Source organism: Pseudophryne corroboree, chromosome 7 (assembly GCF_028390025.1).
Source record: "Pseudophryne corroboree isolate aPseCor3 chromosome 7, aPseCor3.hap2, whole genome shotgun sequence".
NCBI lineage: Eukaryota > Metazoa > Chordata > Amphibia > Anura > Myobatrachidae > Pseudophryne > Pseudophryne corroboree.
In genome coordinates, this window is record NC_086450.1 from 357,373,707 (window position 1) to 357,392,669 (window position 18,963).

At 48.8% G+C, this 18,963-nt stretch overlaps 1 protein-coding gene across 1 annotated transcript in view; it reads left to right on the forward strand.

The window, feature by feature from the left end:
• Nucleotides 1–321: 321 nt before the first annotated feature.
• SDR42E2 (short chain dehydrogenase/reductase family 42E, member 2) overlaps nucleotides 322–18,963 on the forward strand; it is a 98,592-nt gene continuing 79,950 nt past the window's right edge. Inside the window, exons 1-2 of the mRNA XM_063932399.1 lie at nucleotides 322–661; nucleotides 778–873. Of these exons, the coding sequence (XP_063788469.1) occupies nucleotides 335–661; nucleotides 778–873 (423 nt within the window). The 5' untranslated portion in view covers nucleotides 322–334. The remainder of the gene's footprint in view (nucleotides 662–777; nucleotides 874–18,963) is intronic.

Genomic DNA, 18,963 nt, shown 5'->3' on the forward strand with positions numbered 1-18,963 from the left:
ATTTAGTGTAACTTAGCGTATCCCAATAGTTTTCTAAAGGACACAATAAAGATCCTAAAGGACTCCACAAACAAGAAAGCCGGTTCTGGGAGACTGCAGCTATGATAAATCAATGTAGAGGCACTGGAGGAACAGACAGGGAGAGATTGGTAGGTGACCAAAGCCCCCCATTTGCTCCTTATTTTTCCAGAAGCTACCTCACTACAAAGTTTATTCTTAAGTTCTCCTAAAAGAGCCTAAATAGTTGTGTGCAGTCATGTCATTTAATATTATATTAATGTTCTTGTTATTTTGTCCACAGATTATTGGCTATATTTGGATAACATTTATAGTCATGAGGGAAACACAAACTGTGTGTGAGTTAGAAGACCTGAGAAACAGGATCGAGAAGGAAGACATGTGTTCGGAATGTCTCAGGAACGTGCTGCCAATAAGAAACTGCAGATTGAATGGTGTGGTGCCATATCAGAATGGGATCTCCACCTGTATGCCAGGCGCACATCCAGGCACATTGGAGATTACCAAAGTACTGGTCACAGGGGCCGCAGGTTATTTAGGACACAACCTTGGATGTACTCTGATAAAGTTGGGGTACTCTGTTGTTTTTTTTGACATACACAAGCCGGACTGGGAAGTGCCAAGTCGTGCTACATTCATACAGGTAACATCGACCATATTGTAAAATAAATAGAAATGTGAAATTCAGTATCATGTGATTTACTTATTTTTAGAAGGGTTCTTACTCCCTATAGTTTGTATGTTCTGTTTGTGTTTCAGGGTGACATACGGGATTATGACTCGCTGTACAGCGCTTGTGAAGGAGTTGACTGTATTTTTCATGTTGCTTCCTTTGGAATGTCAGGATACCAGCAAGTGAGAAACCATTACAACTCCACCTTTGTGTGATACAATTGTGTTCTGTCTCTCTCATATCTTTTTTAAGTGTATTCAATTTAAAAAATGTGACATTTCTATTAATTTTGGAGAAATGTACCAAAGTATTTATCATTATTTTAGAATAATAAGTGGCTAATTCGAAAGAGCGATCCAACCAGACTTTTTATGATTTCCTGGTGGCCGCATGCGCAGTGCCTGTCCTGCGCTTGCGCCCACAGAAAATGCGAATACCTCTGTCAATCAGGCATCCAAGGCGGAGATGGAGCGTTGTCGTGGCACAAAGTAAAACCAGGGGCGTGGTGGCGCGAACTGGGGGTGTGGTGTGGCCGTGATTGGGGCGGCTGTGTGACATCACACGCAGCCGCTGCGATCACAAAAATGGCTGCGGGCTACCCTATTTTTAGCGGTCACGTTGAAATTGCGGTGTGACCACAATTTCAGCCGGGTGGGGGGGGTTTCAGCGGGGGGGGGGGGGGGGGGGTTTGCATGCTGGGCGGCCTTGCCCTGCGATGGGCGATCCCAGCATGCGATAAAGGATTACAAATTGCAAATTCTGCTACTTGGCAAAATTTGCAATCCTTACTGAATCAATCAGGACCTAAGTTAGATAAAAATAGAGCAATACTGAAAATATATAATAAAAGCAACAATAAGTAAGACAGTATTACATTTAGAAATATCACTTATATGAAATAAAAATAGAATTTACCACATTAAAAAAAACAGCAGTGAATACATTGCATGAGTGGTGCTGCTTCATCCAACAGCAGGTTCCCAGGGTTAGCATTAATATGATAGTAGTTGGGTCTAGTCACTGTACAATAGATCAATCTTATTGGAGTCTTGCACACTGTACAGCTGCCACTGGTTCTACATTTTCTATATCAGTACCAAAGTAAAAATAAATCATATTGGCTCTGCCTTCCTGTACCCAGAAATAGCTTCAATCCTCCCAGTGCTCCCCATTCTTGGTGGCATGGGTTGCTTTCAAAGATTAAAAAAATACCAAACAAACACATATGTTAAATATATCTGTTTAACCCAAAGAACTATAAAGTAAATCCTAGTGATCACCATACAATAGGGAGAGTATACAAGTTGCCACCGTACAATACAGAGAGCATCCAAGTGACATCCATACAGTGCAAAGAGCATCCTAGTGACAGATATTAAATACAGAGAAAATCCTAGTAACCACTGTACATAGAGTGCTGTGCAGCTTTACTGTCAGGAATCAGAGTTCTGCATTCCGTGTCTTACCAGTCTGCAACCTAGTCTGGCTCCAGGCAGGGCTGGTGCAAGGTTTCTCGTCACCCTAGGCAAACTTCTGCCTACTGCCCCTTCCCCCTACTCACCCTTCAGATGAAAGGCATGCTGCGGCTCTCCCCCACCCCCAGTTTGTTGCATGGCTGCTCTCCTCTCCCCATCTCCCCAGTCTGTTTGGGTGCCAGCTACTCTCACCCCCCCCCCCCCCCCACTGTTAAAAGTCTGCTGTCCTATCCCCCCCACCATCTGTATGCATGCTGCTGCTCAATCCTCCCAAACTGTGTGCATGCCTGCTGCTCATCTCCTCCCCCCCCCCCCCCCCCCCCCCTGCTCAGTGGACTTAAATGCAGAGAGTACACTGTGCAGCGATGCAGAGTTGGGACTGAGTAGTCTGTGAAAGAGCCTGGAATGAAGAGCAGTGCTGCATGTCACCCCCAGCCAGGACTCCAGGAGCTGTCACAGTTACTGCCTGTGCCGGGTGGAGCTGGAGCTGGAGACTGCAATACAGGAGCTTAGCAGTCACGGCTACTGTAAGATACGAGTCCTGGGAGGATTGCAGCGGCTGTGAAAGATAGGACCACACTACCTTTTTCAGGCAGCTGTAGCAGGCCGCCCCCTCAGGTCCCGGCGCCCCTAGGCAGCTGCCTAAAGCTGCCTAGTGGAAGCTCCGGCCCTGGCTCCAGGTATCCGGCGGGGTGGTCTTCAGTATGCCGACTGACGGGATCCCGGCGCACAGTATACCGGCGCCGGGATCCCTACAGCCGGCATATCGACACTTATTCTCCCTCGTGGGGGTCCACGACCCCCCTGGAGGGAGAATAAAATAGTGTTGCGCACGTAGCGCGCCACCGTGCCCGTAGCGTGGCGAGCACAGCGAGCCCGCAAGGGGCTCATTTGCGCTCGCCACACTGTCGGTAAGCCGGCGGTCGGGCTCCCGGCGCCGGTATGCTGGTCGCCGGGAGCCCGACCGCCGGCATATCGTAGTGAACCCATCCGGCGTGCGCTACACCGCTTGTCATTCTGCTTCCCTCTATGCTTGGTCCGGCACCCCAGGATGCTGTTCAGGCTCGCCGCTTTCTTTTTCACCAGCTGCGGGTACTGGGTGCCGTCATATTTCCACCGGTCACCTGATGGCTACTCTACCAATTGCGAGCACAAGTCCGATCAGCTAACTCCGCTGTCCAATCACTAATCGGCAAGGGGGATAAAAGAGCTGCTGGGAGCTCTAGCAAACTGCCCAGAACAATGTGCCTAATTCAGACCTGATTGCTAGGCTGCATTTTCATACAGCCAGCGATCAGGTCTGAACTGTGCATGTGTATGCACCGCAATGCGCAGACGCTTTGGTCCGCAGCACTGGGATGGTGCAAGAAAAGCGATCGCACGGGTGACTGACAGGAAGAGGCCATTTGTGGGTGGCAACTGACCGTTTTTAAGGAGTGTTCGGAGAAACGCAGACGGAACCAGGCGTTTGAAGGGAGGGTTTCTGACGTCTGTTCGTGCAGCTCTCCTGTACATGCGATCGCACACCTGCACAGCGATTTCACCATCCCCCTGTAGGTGGTGACTACCTGATCGCAGGATGCAAAAAATGCACCCTAGCGATCAGGTCTGAATTAGGCCCAATGTCTCTGTCTCAGCTGCGTCTAGGCTCCAGACTACTGGGATCAGTATCTGATCCAAAAGCTCTTCTTTCTCTCTAGTGATGTCTCCTGCTGCAGTTCTTCCTGGTTCCAGTCTGGTCCAAGTACAAGTCCGTTCCTAAGCTTACTCCAGTTCCAGTTCCCACCAGTTTCTGTCCGGTCCAAGTACAAATCAGTTCCTAAGCTGACTCCAGGTCCAGTCCAGTCCAAGTACAAGTCAGTTCCTAAGCTGACTCTAGTTCCAGTTCTCACTGGTTCCAGTCTGGTCCAAGCACAAGTCAGTTCCTAAGCTAACTCCAGTTCTCAGCAGTTCCAGTTGGGTCCAATCGCAAGTCAGATCCTAAGTTCATATGATGACGGTACATAATTTCTTATTGCCGTGATAAGAAATTATAATTATTGGTTTTAAAACCTGATACTTAATAAAAGGCCACATCAGTGACAGCCTGACACAGCAACTACAGGGTGTAGTATGGTATGCCGGCCGGGCTCCCGGCGACCAGCATACCGGCGCCGGGAGCCCGACCGCCGGCATACCGACAGTGTTGCGAGTCAAATGAGTCCCTTGTGGGCTCGCTGCGCTCGCCACCCGCGCCACGCTATTTTATTTTCCCTCCAGGGGGTCATGGACCCCCACGAGGGAGAATAAGTGTCGGTATGCCGGCTGTCGGTATGCCGGCTGTCGGGATTCCGGCGCCGGTATACTGTGTGCCGGGATCCCGACAGCCGGCATACTGAAGACCACCCCAACTACATAATAACCTTTCCAAAGCAATATTGTAACAGCCTTAAAAAATAATAATAATAATAATAATAATAAAAATAAAAACAGACACATAGCATATTTAGCCTGAAATTATGCCCTTCACATGGCCCAGTATATAATGTAATTCCCATAACCCTTTATAGAAATAATGCCCTTTCCATACCCATTTTATAAGTATTGCCCTTCCCTTGGCATATTATATAAATAATGCCCTTCCCATGCGCTATTTTATAAATAATGCCTTAGTGAACAGACAGCAGAGCGCCAGACTCTGGGCACCATCCTGCAGGAACTGGCGCATCACGCACTCCCAGCAAACCCAGCTTCATCAGCGAGATCAAGGCCACTCAGTTATATGTGGGCCGGGCAATGCAGCACCCCTATGTGGTGGGCAAACTATGTGCGCACTTATGTGTTACAGACGAATCACGAGAGGAGGAGGAGGACCCAGGGTCGGTGCAGGGTTTCTGCGTACCCTAGGCAAAACTTCACCCTACCGCCCTGCTCCCCACCAATACACTCTTCCCAGCCACATACAGTACATAAAACCTTACCCACATGATGTTGACCAATTCTTAAGAACAATATTTGAGTTTGCACTATAGACAGTACGGAGCCCAATGGAGATTTCCTTGTGAGCTGGTTGACAGTCTAAACATTTGCCCTAATTTGAGGGCAGCTACTAAACACTACTTTGTAGGAGACTCGGCAAAGAGGAGGGGAGTTACCTTGAAGGTAGGCGAGAGTTATAGAGCTGTGAGTTATTTGCAGTACCATCCAATATGTAATATGCCATGAAAAAGTGTCCCTTAATTCATAATCTAACACAAAGCATGTCCTTAATTGTTCATAATTTTCCATGCAGCAGTACCCTAAATTCATAGAATGCCCCACAGCATTTCCCCAAATTTATAATATGTCAAACAGTAGTGCAACTAATACATAATATGCCACAATCAGTGCCCCAATACATAATATGCCACAATCAGTGCCCCAATACATATTATGCCACAATCAGTTCCCCCAATATATATGCCACAATCCGTGCCTCAATACATAATATGCCACACAGCAGTGTCCCCTATAAATTATGTCACACATTAGTGCCACAATATATAATATGCCATACATCAGTACCCCAAATACAATATATGCCACACAGCAGTGTCCCAAATATATGATATTCCACAATCAGTGCCCCCAATGCATTCTATACCATATTTCTCTTATGTCCTAGAGCAGGCATGTCAAACTCATGGTCATACAGCTGTTGGGAAACTACGAGTCCCAGCATGCTTTACCAGCTGATCAGTGGGAGGTATGCTGGCAAAGCATGCTGGGACTTGTAGTAGCTGGAGGGCCATGAGTTTGACATGCCTGTCCCAGAGGATGCTGGGGTCCACATTAGTACCATGGGGTATAGACGGGTCCACCAGGAGCCATGGGCACTTTAAGAGTTTAACAGTGTGGTCTGGCTCCTCCCTCTATGCCCCTCCTACCAGACCCAGTTTAGAAAATGTGCCCGGTGGAGCCGGTCACAGCTAGGGGAGCTCCTAGAGCTTTTCTGGTTTTATTATTATTTTTAAGAGATGTTCAGCACAGGGAGGCTGCTGGCAACAGTCTCCCTGCTTCGTGGGACCTAGGGCAGGAGTAGTGTCCAACCCTTGAGGTTAATGGCCACTATCTCCACTGACAGGACACTGAGCTTCTGAGGGTGATGATCGCAAGCCCCCGAGGCGACCGCTTGCTCCCGCAGCACGCCCGCCACCCCCTAACAGAGCCAGAAGATCGCGGTGGTGTGTAGGACACCGGTGACCCGACAAGTGGAAAGTCAGTGAGAATGGCGGCATCAGGGTAGGAGCGCAGCGCTGACGCTGCACAATGGAGGGCTCAGAGGCAGACAGTGCGGCACTGTGAGGGGCGCCCTGGGTCAGTGCTATACCCTGCAAACTTGTCACTAGCTTTCAGGGACTCTGTCTACTGCCAGTGTTTATTACCTCAGGCCAGTATAAAGATTTAAAAGTGCGGGAAGACGCGCCATTACAGGAGGGTGGTGCTTCTCATCAGAGCGGATCCAGCACTCTTCGGCGCCATTTTCTCCCTGCAGATCAAACACAGATACACTGACAGGGAGCGCTGACCCTCCACATCACTCCAGCTATCCTGTACAGTACCAGCGGGTGTAGAAGGGGGGAGAGTGTTTTATTTACAACATTAACTGAGTAATCTATTAAGGTTTCTCAGTCAGCACCAGGCTCTTATTATTATAACTGCCTACTGGGCGCTGGCTCCTCAACTCTGTGTCTCTCTGAAGGTACTTGGGGGGAAACTGTGTCTGACATTTTCCTGTGTATGTTATATATCTCACATTACAATGTCCAGGGACTCTGTGTCTTGTGCTGCAGAGTATGTATCTTCTCCAGAGGAGTCTATTCCATGTACTCAGGAATGCAATATACTGTTTCAGCCTTCTGAATCCTAACCCCAGTGGGTGGCTTCTATTAATGGGATGATATCCCAGATTTCATCTAGGATAGCTCATTATGAGACTGAAACACAGGTTTTGAAACAATCTGTACAGGTTTTCTCGTATTCAACTCCCACTACCTCATCTAAATCCACTGTTATATGCCCCCAAAAGCGTGCTCTTGCCCAAATAATGCAAGTCGACACGGATACCGACTGTGACACAGGGAACGGTGATGGGGATATACTGAAGGGGGAGGCCTCCCTTGCTAAGGGGGTGCAGCTCATGATTGAGGCTATACGGGACGTATTACACATTACTGACAAAGTTCCTGAAGGGGTCGAGGAGGCTTATTTTACTGACAATAGGAAAGTCTCCCTTACCTTCCCTGCGTCTAAGGAATTAAACGCATTATTTGAGAAATCCTGGGAAAACCTGGAGAAAAAAATCCAGATCCCAAAGAGGGTTCTTGTTGCTTTTCCTTTCCCTGAAGAGGATAGGAAAATGTGGGAAAACCCCCCTATAGTAGATGCTTCTGTATCTAGATTGTCTGTCTAAAAAGGTGGTTTTACCTGTTCCCACCTCTACCGCTTTGAAATAGCCGGCAGACCACAAGATTGAGACTACGCCTAAATCTATATACACTGCGTCAGGAGTGGCACTAAGGCCCACTATCGCTTGTGCATGGATTTCTAAAGCCATAGTAAAGTGGTCGGGCACATTACTAGAGGATTTAGATACTATGGACATAAGTGACATTGAAATGTTTTTACGTCACATACAGGATTCTGCAGGTTTCATGGTGGAGGCCATGAGGGACCTTGGTAATCTGAATGAACGGACATCTTCCATGGCTGTCTCGGCATGCAGGGGACTCTGGCAGTGCCAATGGTCAGCGGCTGCGGAATCCAAGAAAAGTGTGGAGAACCTACCCTTCACATGTCAGGCTCTATTTGGGGAGGCTTTGGATGCGTGGATCTCCACGGCAACCGCGGGTAAGTCAGCCTTCCTTCCCTCAGCCACTCCAATGGCAAAGAAGTCCTTTTCTACGTCTACGATGCAGTCCTTTCGGACCGCAAAGGTTAAGAAGTCCAAAGCCTCTTCCACCTTCTTCAGAAGTGGTCGGGGAAAATCCAGAAAACCTGCACTGACAATTTCCCAGAAACAGAAGCCGGCTTCTGTTTCCTCAAAACCCTCAGCATGACTGTGGACCTCCCAGCCTGGAGATCGGACAGGTGGGAGCTCGTCTGCGATATTTCTGTCAGGTCTGGGTGTCCTTAGGCCTGGACCCCTGGGTGCAAGATATTGTATCCCAGGGGTACAGACTGGAGTTTCAAGAACTCCCACCTCACAGATTCTTCAAATCGGGCTTACCAGCTTTGCTGACAGAAAGGGCTATCCTGCAGGAAGCCATTCAAAAACTGGAAAAGGCAAATGTCATTGTTCCAGTTCACCTCATCTGGTAAACAAGGGTTTTTACTCCAACCTGTTCGTGGTACCGAAAGGCAAATGTCATTGTTCCAGTTCACCTCATCTGGTAAACAAGGGTTTTTACGCCAACCTGTTCGTGGTACCGAAACCGGACGGTTCGATCAGACCAATATTGAACCTCAAATCGTTAAATCCTTATTTGTGGGAATTCAAGTTCAAGATGGAATCTCTGAGGGCGGTGATCTCCGGTCTGGAGGAGGGGAAATTCTTGGTATTACTGGCTATCAAGGATGCATACCTTCACATTCCAATTTGGCCGCCACACCAGGCGTATCTCAGATTTGTTCTGTTGGACTGTCACTATAAGTTCAAGGTGTTCACTAAGGTAATGGCAGAGATGATGCTACTCATCCGCAAGCAGGGTGTGAACATAATTCCATATCTGGACGATCTGCTGATAAAAGCGTTGTCCAGGGAGAAATTGTTACAGTCCATTGTTCTCACAATTCGACTACTCTAGGATCATGGGTGGACCCTGAATCTTCCAAAGTCACATTTGGAGCCAACAAGGAGATTGTCTTTCCTAGGGATGATCCTCGACACGGAAGTGCAGAGGGTATTTCTACCAGTGGAGAAAGCGTTGGTGATGCATAAAATGGTCCGGGAGGTCTTGAAGCCTGCCTGGGTATCGGTTCATCAGTGCATTCGCTTTCTGGGGAAGATGGTGGCCTCCTACGAGGCTCTACAGCAGGCCCGGCGCTACCCGCTCAGCAAAGGGATGCAGTGCAGGTCGGCGCCGGGCAGGAGAGGCACCTTCACTGCTCTGCATCCCTGCTGAAGCGTCGTCCTGTCCCCCCTGCTGCTGCGCCTGTCACACTGACAGGCAGCCGCAGCAGCGCCGGCAGCATGACTCCTTCTCCTCTCTCCCCTGTGAGGCTGTGACAGTGAGAGGAGTGTCACTGTTCGTTCTGATGAAAGGGGGCGGAGCTACACCGGACCCGGCTAGCAGACTGTGAAGATCTGGCCAGCAGGATTGTAGTAAGTGGATGTAAAAAGAGTGTGAGAGAGAAAGTGTGTGTGTGTGTGTGTGTGTGTGTGTGTGTGTGTGTGCAGAGCTGTAACTACATGTGCCAGGTAGTGTGTGCAGGGCTGGTGTACATGAGTGTGTGAGAGGTGGCTGTGGTGTACTATATGTGTGCTTGGTGGAGGGCTGTGGTGTATATGGCTGCCGTAATGTGTAAAAAGGGGGACGCTGTCCGCCGTAATGTGTAAAAAGGGGACTCTGTCCGCTGTAATGTGTAAAAAGGGGATGATGTTTGCCGTAATGTGTAAAAAGGGGACGCTGTCTGCTTTAATGTGTAAAAAGGGGATGATGTCTGCCGTAATGTGTAAAAAAGGGGACACTGTCCGCCGATATGTGTAAAAAGGGGATGCTGTCTGCCGTAATGTGTAAAAAGAGAGACGCTGTCTGCCGTAATATGTAAAAGGGGCTCTACCTGGTATAGTGGCACTACTGTGCGGCGTAGTTTGAATAATGGAGGATACTATAATATGTAATATGAATTGGTATTATTTTGTGACCACACCCCTTCCCCATGAAGCCACACCCCTATATTTTTGACGTGCGCCTGCGGCGCGCACTTCCCCTATTTTACATACAGGGGGGCACCGATGCCCTCTCTTGCACACAGCGCTAAAATGTCTAGTTACGGCACTGTCTGTGTGCAGGGCCATAACTAGCGCTGCACAGAGTGTGTGTGGGCAGAGAGTTCACATCCATAGGCTTGCATGGATCTCCTGCAGCTCAGGGGCCCAAGAGGCCATGGTAACCCCCCGGCCCTGCATGTAAAGTATGGGAGGGCGCAAATTTATATTTTGCAGGAGGGCACCGAACACCCTAGCACCGGCCCTGCTCTACAGTATGGAAGATTTCATGCCCGGTCCTTCCAACTGGATCTCCTGGACAAGTGGTTGGGATCTCGCCCACACATGCACCAGAGAATTCGTCTGTTGCTGAAAGCCAGGATTTCACTCCTCTGGTGGCTGCATATGCCTCACCTTCTCGAGGGCCGCAGGTTCGAGATTCAGAGCTGGATCCTTCTAACCATGGATACAAGTCTCAGAGGCTCGAGCGCGGTCACCCAAGGGGAAAACTTCCAAGGAAGGTGGTCAAGTCTGGAATCCATTCTTCCGATAAACATTCTGGAACTAAGAGCCGTGTACAACGGCTATCTACAAGCGGCACATCTTCTGCAAGATCAGGCCATTCAGGTCCAGTCGGACAATGTAACGACTGTGGCCTACATAAACCGACAAGGCGGAACGAAGAGTAGAGCGGCAGTGGCAGAGGTAACAAAGATCCTCCTCTGGGCAGAAAAGCACACGATGGCGCTGTCCGCAATCTTCATTCCGGGAGTGGACAACTGGGAAGCAGACTTCCTCAGCAGGCACGATCTCCATCCAGGAGAGTGGGGACTCCACCCCGAGGTGTTCGCAGAGGTGACAAGTCTTTGGGGCGTCTCTCAAATAGACATGATGGCCTCCTGCCTCAACAAGAAGCTTTTGCAGGTACTGTTCCAGGTCAAGAGACCCACAGGCAGTGGCGGTGGACGCACTGGTAACTCCGTGGATCTTCCAGTCGGTGTATGTGTTTCCTCCACTTCCACTCATCCCAAGGATTCTAAAACTTATAAAAAGAACAAGAGTTCAGGTGATTCTCATTGCTCCAGACTGGTCAAGACGAGCTTGGTACGCGGATCTTCTGGAGTTACTGCTGGAAGATCTGAGGCATCTTCCTCTTCGAGAGGACCTTGGGCCGTTTGCTTATCAAGACTTACCGAGGCTACGTTTGATGGCATGGAGGTTGGATGCCTGATCTTAGCTCGGAAAGGCATTCCGAACAAGGTTATTCCTACCCTGATCCAGGCTAGGAAAGGAGTAACATCTAAACATTACCATCACATTTGGGAAAAGTATGTGTCTTGATGGGAATCCAAGAAGTTTCCTATGGTGGAGTTTCAACTTGGGCGGTTTCTCCTCTTCCTGCAAGCAGGTGTGGATGTGGGCCTACGTTTGGGCTGCATAAAGTTCCAGATTTCGGCCTTGTCCATTTTCTTCCAGAAACAATTGGCTTCCCTCCCTGAGGTTCAGACTTTCTTGAAAGGGGTCCTGCACATCCAGCCTCCCTTTGTGCCTCCTATGGCACCTTGGGATCTCAACGTGGTGTTGCAGTTCCTGCAATCGGATTGGTTCGAGCCTCTACGAGAGCTTGAGGTCAAGTTTCTCACTTGGAAAGCGGTGACACTGTTGGCATTGGCATCTGCTAGGCGTGTGTCTTAACTGGGGGCTTTGTCCTGCAAGAGCCCATGCTTAATTTTCCATGAAGATAGAGCTGAGCTCCGGACACGTCAGCAGTTTCTTCCTAAGGTTATGTCGGCTTTTCATATAAACCAACCTATTGTGGTGCCAGTGGCTACTGACTCCTCAAAGTCCTTGGATGTTGTGAGGGCTTTGAAGATGTATGTGAAGAGAACTTCTCGTCACAGAAAGTCGGACTCTGTTTGTCTTATATGCTCCCAATAAGACTGGGTGTTCTGCTTCTAAGAAGACGATTTGTCGCTGGATCAGGTTCACTATCCAGCATGCTTATTCTACGGCAGGATTGCTGTGTCCTAAATCTGTTAAGGCCCACTCTACTCGTAAGGTGGGTTCTTCCTGGGCGGCTGCCCGGGGTGTTTAAGCTTTACAGCTTTGCTGAGTGGCTACTTGGTCAGGGTAGAACACGTTCTTTTAGTTCGATTCTTTGGCATCTGAGGACCTACAGTTTGGTCATTCAGTTTTGCAGGAGCCTCCGCACTCTCCCTCCCATTCTGGGAGCTTTGGTACATCCCCATGGTACTAATGTGGACCCCAGCATCCTATAGGACACACGAGAAAATAGGATTTTAATTACCTAACGGTAAATCCTTTTCTCGTAGTCCGCAGAGGATGCTGGGCGCCTGCCCATCGCTTCATTCTCCTGCTATAAGTTACTTAAGTTCAGTACGCCCTTGTTTAAGTACTGTTGTTCAGCTGTAGCTGTCTTGTTCAAGCTGGTTTGCTTGGTTTGCCTTATGTGTGAGATGGTGTGAATCTCGCCACTATCTGTGTGTTTCCTTCTCTCGAAGTATGTCCGTCTCCTCGGGCACAATTTGTAGACTGGGTCTGGTAGGAGGGGCATAGAGGGAGGAGCGAGCCCACACTGTTAAACTCTTAAAGTGCCCATGGTTCCTGGTGGACCTGTCTATACCCCATGGTACTAATGTAGACCCCAGCATCTTCTACGGACTACGAGAAATGGATTTACCAGTAGGTAATTAAAATTCTATTATCAGTGCTCTCAATACATAATATGCCACAGAGCAGTGCAAATACACGATATACCACCAATACACAGCAGTGCTCCCAATGCATGATATGCCAGACAACAGCGCCCCAATACCTAATTATGCCCCACATCATGTGCCCCAATCCATTATACAGATCCACAAATAAAATTAAAATAAAAAAATATATATATATAATATAATGTGTGTATGTATATATAATGTCAAAAACCACTGACTCATCACAAAATCTCCTGAACCATAAGGACTAGGAACTTCACATTTAGACAGTAGCTTGCTTTTGTGACGTAGGCACCCACTAAGAAGGGATTTTTAAAAATTCCACCCACAAGGGGGTTAAAAGGGGTGAGATTTTTATTGGGAATTCCCCCTCACAGAGGAGAGATAAAACAGCCCACCCAGCCAGGGCTATAAAGAATGCATGATGTCGGTGATGCCAAATCGGAGGGGGTAGGACACAATGCTCTGTTCCTGGACTTCCTTGCCACTGAGAGTTGCACAGCAGTCCATTATTCAAATAGGGAAGCCACTTCAACTGCCACCCCTAAACACTGTCAAACATCGCTGGATGTGGCTCCCCAAGCACTCATATACCTATTCATTAATCAATGTCAATATCCCAGTGCCCATTACCACATTACACCCCCCCCCCCCCCCCCCCCGTCAGCACACTTTAATCTCACTCACACACACCACACCCCCAATCGTTAATCCATTCTCCTCATCATGAAGCCTTTAAAGAAAAAAATTAACACCAGGCTGCATTCAGCAGCAGTTCCTCATGTAGTTTGGGTCGGTCGGAGTTTGCGACTGACGGGCTCAGGACCCCTGTGAAGGAAAGGACTGGAGGTGAGGGAAGGGGTGGCCACTACACTGCCTGCATGGCTCTAAGCACTGACTGATCTCACTGACACGTGAGAGTGAAAGTGCGGTGCTTAGGGGAGGGAGCCTGGGGACGGCGCTGGCAGTCTGTGACAGGACAATGCTATCAGTGTCCTGTGGGCCTGTTTTCACTGGGGGCCAGGAGCTGCAGACCCACCCATATCATTGTTAATCCTGCCCTTGTTATAGTAATCAGCAATATTGCTGATAATGAATATATAGTATGTGTGCACCCACCCCAAATGAATGCTCCCCTTTGCATGTGCAGTCATCATGGCTCCTGTAGAGCAAGCACAACCAACTGGAGATTTAATTTGCAGTCTGCTGACATGAGATTTCCCATTGGCATAGTTGCCGACTTCCTACGATTACACAATTCAGTGAGAATTGCATCATCGGCCTGCCCAGAACACACACTTTACTCACTAAGTTGGCTGCCAGGCAGGGGTGTGCCTCCAAATTCGGGAGATTTGCCTGTTCTTCCAGGGGACTGAAGGGCCACCCTGATTTTTAGGAGCCTTGCGGCCAGTATGTCCATTGGTGTATCTGTAATGGGTGCATGGTGTGTCGTTGACATGGGCCCCTGGGTCCGGCGGTGCCCACACTGCACACTCTTCACCCATATAATTATACTTACTTCTCCTGAGACCCACATTGACCGACGCTGCAGACAGTAATCACTGGTAATATATAGCATTGGCCATTTTCCCGAATATTTGTTCATGCGCAATAGAGAAGTCTCTGGGAACCTAGCGCAGGCACCATGTTCCCGGAGACCTGTGCATGCATGGTAGACTATGGCACAAAGTCATAGTTTACTGCGAGGGGGCCCAAATGGAGCCTGCACACTGGCCCTCTCCTCTCTTAAACAACCCTGCTCATAGTCCTCATACCCGCTCTCGGCCTCTTTCCACACCTCATGCCACATCTCTCTATCAGTGACGCAGGCTCAATTCTGCTCTCTCCGTCTCCAGCTCCGCCTCCTCTTTATCATTGTCTGTTGTTTTTCCTGGCTCCAACTCTCGTGGGCTTCCTCTGCATTTCTCCTGGTGCACATTGTGCTTACGCCCCTTCTCATATTTGCCCAAATAACTTTTGGGGTTTGTAGTCTTCAGCAGCTGCAGCTGTCTGGCACACAGTGAATGACACCTTGTGGTTGCTGGTTATGACCTAATACTACTGTTACAAGTAGAATAAATACAGAGAGGTAAAAGTGGGAAAAGGAATTAAATCAAGCATTATCCACTATGTCAGTAGTTGCAGTACATAAACTAATGTTGTACACATATTGTAGAATGCATTATGAAACACTTATTTAGGCTGATGTACAGTCTTGGCCTTATAATTGTTGGTGCTAGGAAAAAAATATCTCTATAAACCCCCACCGCTCCCTAGTCGCCATCTGTACCGTCTTATCCATCATCCGGACCAATGCGTAATGCATAGCTTTGTATTTGGAACAAAACTTTATTGAAAGCAGCAAACAGTAATCGCAAAACAATCACAAGTAATAAACATTAACAGTTCTGAGAATCAACATATGTACCAATAGCAAACTAAAGGAGTATATCAGCGCTATAGGCAGACAAGGAACTAAGGGGCTAATTCAGAGTTGATCGCAGCAGCAAATTTGTTAGCAGTTGGGCAAAACCATTTGCACTGCAGGTGTGGCAGATGTAACATTTGCAAAGAGAGTTAGATTAGGGTGGGTTATTTTGTTTCTGTGCAGGGTAAATACTGGCTGCTTTATTTTTACACTGCAATTTAGATTTCAGATTGAACACACCCCACCCAAATCTAACTCTCTCTGCACATGTTATTTCTCTGACGTCCTAGTGGATGCTGGGAACTCCGTAAGGACCATGGGGAATAGCGGGCTCCGAAGGAGGCTGGGCACTCCAGAAAGATCTTAGACTACCTGGTGTGCACTGGCTCCTCCCACTATGACCCTCCTCCAAGCCTCAGTTAGAATTCGTGCCCGGCCGAGGTTGGATGCACACTAGGGGCTCTCCTGAGCTCTTAGAAAGAATAGACTTAGGTTTTTTTATTTCAGTGAGACCTGCTGGCAACAGGCTCACTGCAGCGAGGGACTAAGGGGAGAAGAAGCGAACTCGCCTGCTTGCAGCCGGATTGGGCTTCTTAGGCTACTGGACACCATTAGCTCCAGAGGGATCGACCGCAGGCCCAGTCCTTGGTGTTCGGTCCCGGAGCCGCGCCGCCGTCCCCCTTACAGAGCCAGAAGCAAGAAGATGGTCCGGAAAATCGGCGGCATGAAGACTCTGTCTTCACCAAGGTAGCGCACAGCACTGCAGCTGTGCGCCATTGCTCCTCTCACACACTTCACACTCCGGTCACTGAGGGTGCAGGGCGCTGGGGGGGGGCGCCCTGAGGCAGCAATAAAAACACCTTGGCTGGCTAAAATACCTCAATATATAGCCCCAGGGGCTATATATGAGGAAAATACCCCTGCCAGAATTCCATAAAAAGCGGGAGAATAGGCCGCGAAAAAGGGGCGGAGCCTATCTGGCGCCATTTTTCCCTCACAGCTCGGCTGGAAGGAAGCTCCCTGGCTCTAACCTGCAATCTACAGTACAGTAAGAGGGAAAAGAGAGGGGGGGCATTAAATTTGGCAGTATATATATTATATGAAAAGCAGCTATTAGGGACATAACTCAGTTAGTCCCTGTATATATATAGCGCTCTGGTGTGTGCTGGCATACTCTCACTCTGTCCCCCCAAAGGGCTTTTGTGGGTCCTGTCCTCATTTAGAGCATTCCCTGTGTGTCTGCGGTGTGTCGGTACGGCTGTGTCGACATGTTGAATGAGGAGGCTTATATGGTGACGGAGCAGAGGCCGATATATGTGATGTAGCCCCCTGTGGGGCCGACACCAGAGTGGATGGATAGGTGAAAGGTATTAACCGACAGTGTCAACTCCTTACATAAAAGGGTGGATGACGTAACAGCTGTGGGACAGCCGGCTTCTCAGCCCGCGCCTGCCCAGGCGTCTCAAAGGCCATCAGGGGCTCAAAAACGCCCGCTCTCTCAGATGGCAGACACAGATGTCGACACGGAGTCTGACTCCAGTGTCGCCAAGGTTGAGACATATACACAATCCACTAGGAACATCCGTGACTTGATCCCGGCAATAAAAAATGTGTTACACATTTCTGACATTAACCCAAGCACCTCTAAAAATGGGTTTTTAGGTTGGGGAGAAAAAACAGGCAGTGTTTTGTTCCCCCATCAGATGAATAAATAAAGTGTGTGAAAAGCGTGGGTTCCCCCGTTTAGAAACTGGTAATTTCTAAAGAGTTACTGATGGCGTACCCTTTCCCGCCAGGAGGATAAGTTACGCTGGGAGATATCCCCTAGGGTGGATAAGGCGCTTACACGGTTGTCAAAAAAGGTGGCACTGCCGTTTTAGGAACGGCCACTTTGAAGGTACCTGTTGATAATAAGCAGGAGGCTATCCTGAAGTCTGTATTTACACACTCAGGTGCTAGACGGAGACCTGCAGATCGTGCTGCTGCAGCGTGGTCGGTGACCCTGTCAAACATGAGAACATATTAAAGACGTCGTCTTATATATGAGGGATGCACAGAGGGATATTTTGCCGGCTGGCATCCAAAATGAATGTAATGTCCATTCTGTCAGGAGGGTATTAGAGACCTGTCACGGGACAGGTGATGCTGACTTTAAAAAGATTCTGCCTTATAAGGGTGAGGAATTATTTGGGGATGGTCTCTGGGACCTCGTATCCACAGCCACAGCTGGGAAGAAATATTTTTACCTCAGGTTTCCTCACGGACTCAGAAAGCACTGTATTATCAGGTACAGTCCTTTCGGCTTCAGAAAAGCAAGCGGGTCAAAGGCGTTTCCCTTCTGTACAGAGACAAGGGAAGAGGGAAAAAGCTGCACCTGTCAGCCTGCTCCCAGAATCAACATTCTTCTCTCGCTTCCTCTGAGCCCACAGCATGACGCGGGGGCTCCACAGGTGTAGCCAGGTACGGTGGGGGGCCGTCTCCAAAATTTCAGCGATCAGTGGGCTCGCTCACAGGTGGATCCCTGTTTCTTTCAAATAGTATGTCAGGGGTACAAGCTGGAATTCGAGATATCTCCCCCCAGCCGTTTCCTAGATTATGGCTTGCCGACAACTCCCTCAGGCAGGGAGGCTGTACTAGAGGCAATTAATAAGCAGTATTCCCAAAGGTAATACTCAAGTGCCCCTACTTAAACAAGGACAGTGTTACTATTCTACACGGGTTGGGGTACCGAAACCGCATGGTTCGGTGTGACCCATTTATATTAAAATCCTTGAACACATACATAAAAAAATTCAAGTTCAAGATGGAATCGCTCGGGGCGGTTATTGCAAGCCTGGACGAGGGGGATTACATGGTATCCCGGGACATCAAGGATGCTTACCTGCATGTCCCCATTTACCATCCTCGCCAGGAGTACCTCAGATTTGTGGTACAGGATTACCATTACCAAGTCCAGACAGGACTGTACAAGGCACCGAGGGTGTTTACCGGGGTAATGGCCGAAATGATGATACTCCTTCGAAAAAAGGGAGTTTTAATTATCCCGTACTTGGACAATCTCCTTAAAAGGGCGAGGTCCAAGGAGCAGTTGCTAGTCGGGGTAGCACTATTTTGGAAAGTGCTACAACAGCAGGGTTGGATTCTAAACAGTCCAAAGTCACAGCTGGTTCCTATGACACGTCTACTGTTCCTGGGGATGGTTCTGGACACAGACCAGAAATTGGTGTTTCTCCGGGAGGAGAAAGCCAAGGAGCTGTCATCTCTAGTCAGAGACCTCCTGAAGCCAAAACAGGTATCGGTGCATCATTGCACGCGAATCCTGGGAAAAATGGTAGCTTCCTACGAAGCAATCCCATTCGGCAGGTTCCATGCAAGAACTTTTCAGTGGGACCTGTTGGACATATGGTCCGGATCGCATCTTCAAATGCATCGGCTGATAACCCTGTCTCCAAGGACCAGGGTATCTCTAAAATGGTGGCTGCAGAGTGCCCATCTTAAGGAGGGCCGCAGGTTCGACATACTGGACTAGGGCCTAGTGACCATGGAGGCCAGCCTTTGAGGCTGGGGGCAGTCACACAGGGAAGAAACTTCCAAGGACTTTGGTCAAGTCAAGTGACTTCTCTACACAAAATATTCTGGAACTGAGGGCCAGTTACAATGCCCTGGGTCAGGCAAGGCCT